The sequence below is a fragment of the Eurypyga helias genome, unplaced genomic scaffold, assembly GCF_000690775.1.
Source record: "Eurypyga helias isolate BGI_N326 unplaced genomic scaffold, ASM69077v1 scaffold17416, whole genome shotgun sequence".
NCBI classification, from domain to species: domain Eukaryota; kingdom Metazoa; phylum Chordata; class Aves; order Eurypygiformes; family Eurypygidae; genus Eurypyga; species Eurypyga helias.
In genome coordinates, this window is record NW_010256233.1 from 1 (window position 1) to 553 (window position 553).

Sequence of the window (553 nt, forward strand, 5' to 3'; positions counted from 1 at the left end):
TCGCCCCATCCCTGCCCTCTACACCAAAGCGTAGTCAAACTGGCCCCTCTCCAACCCCTCCTTGTGGTCAGTCCAGGAGGAGGCGGGCATGCGGCTGTAGGGGTCCAGCAGGATGCGGAAGCAGCGCACCATCAGCATCACCAAGAAGACCAGGAGGAAGATGACAAAGGCAAAGACGGTTTTCTGCTCGGCATCCATACCCGCCGTGCCGGCTGGGTGCTCAACCAAGGAGGGGGAGAGCAGTTCATAATCCATCGTCGATGCATCATTCATGGCAGAGGCGAGGATCACGTGGGGCAGGGCGCGTTCGGCCGCCCCGGTGCCCGGGCAGCCAGCTTCAGCCTCCCGCCGTGCCCACACACCCTGAGCACGGGTTACTCCATAGCCACCGGCACTGCTACGCTGAGCTCGGGATTCGCTCCTGCCCAAGCCAACAGCTCCTGGAGGGAAAAGCAGAGACAGTGAGGGATGCGGAATTGGCCACAGGCTACACCAACTCTGCTAAACATCCAGGGGCAGGGATGTTCACAAGCAGATCTTGGTTTTCTAGCAA

The 553-nt window shown here is 60.6% G+C and overlaps 1 protein-coding gene across 1 annotated transcript; it reads right to left on the minus strand.

The window, feature by feature from the left end:
* Nucleotides 1–18: 18 nt before the first annotated feature.
* On the minus strand, nt 19–273 carry CTXN1 (cortexin 1). Its single transcript, XM_010153608.1, has one exon. It carries the CDS (start codon nt 271–273, stop codon nt 19–21), a length of 255 nt encoding a protein of 84 aa, XP_010151910.1.
* Nucleotides 274–553: the final 280 nt, after the last annotated feature.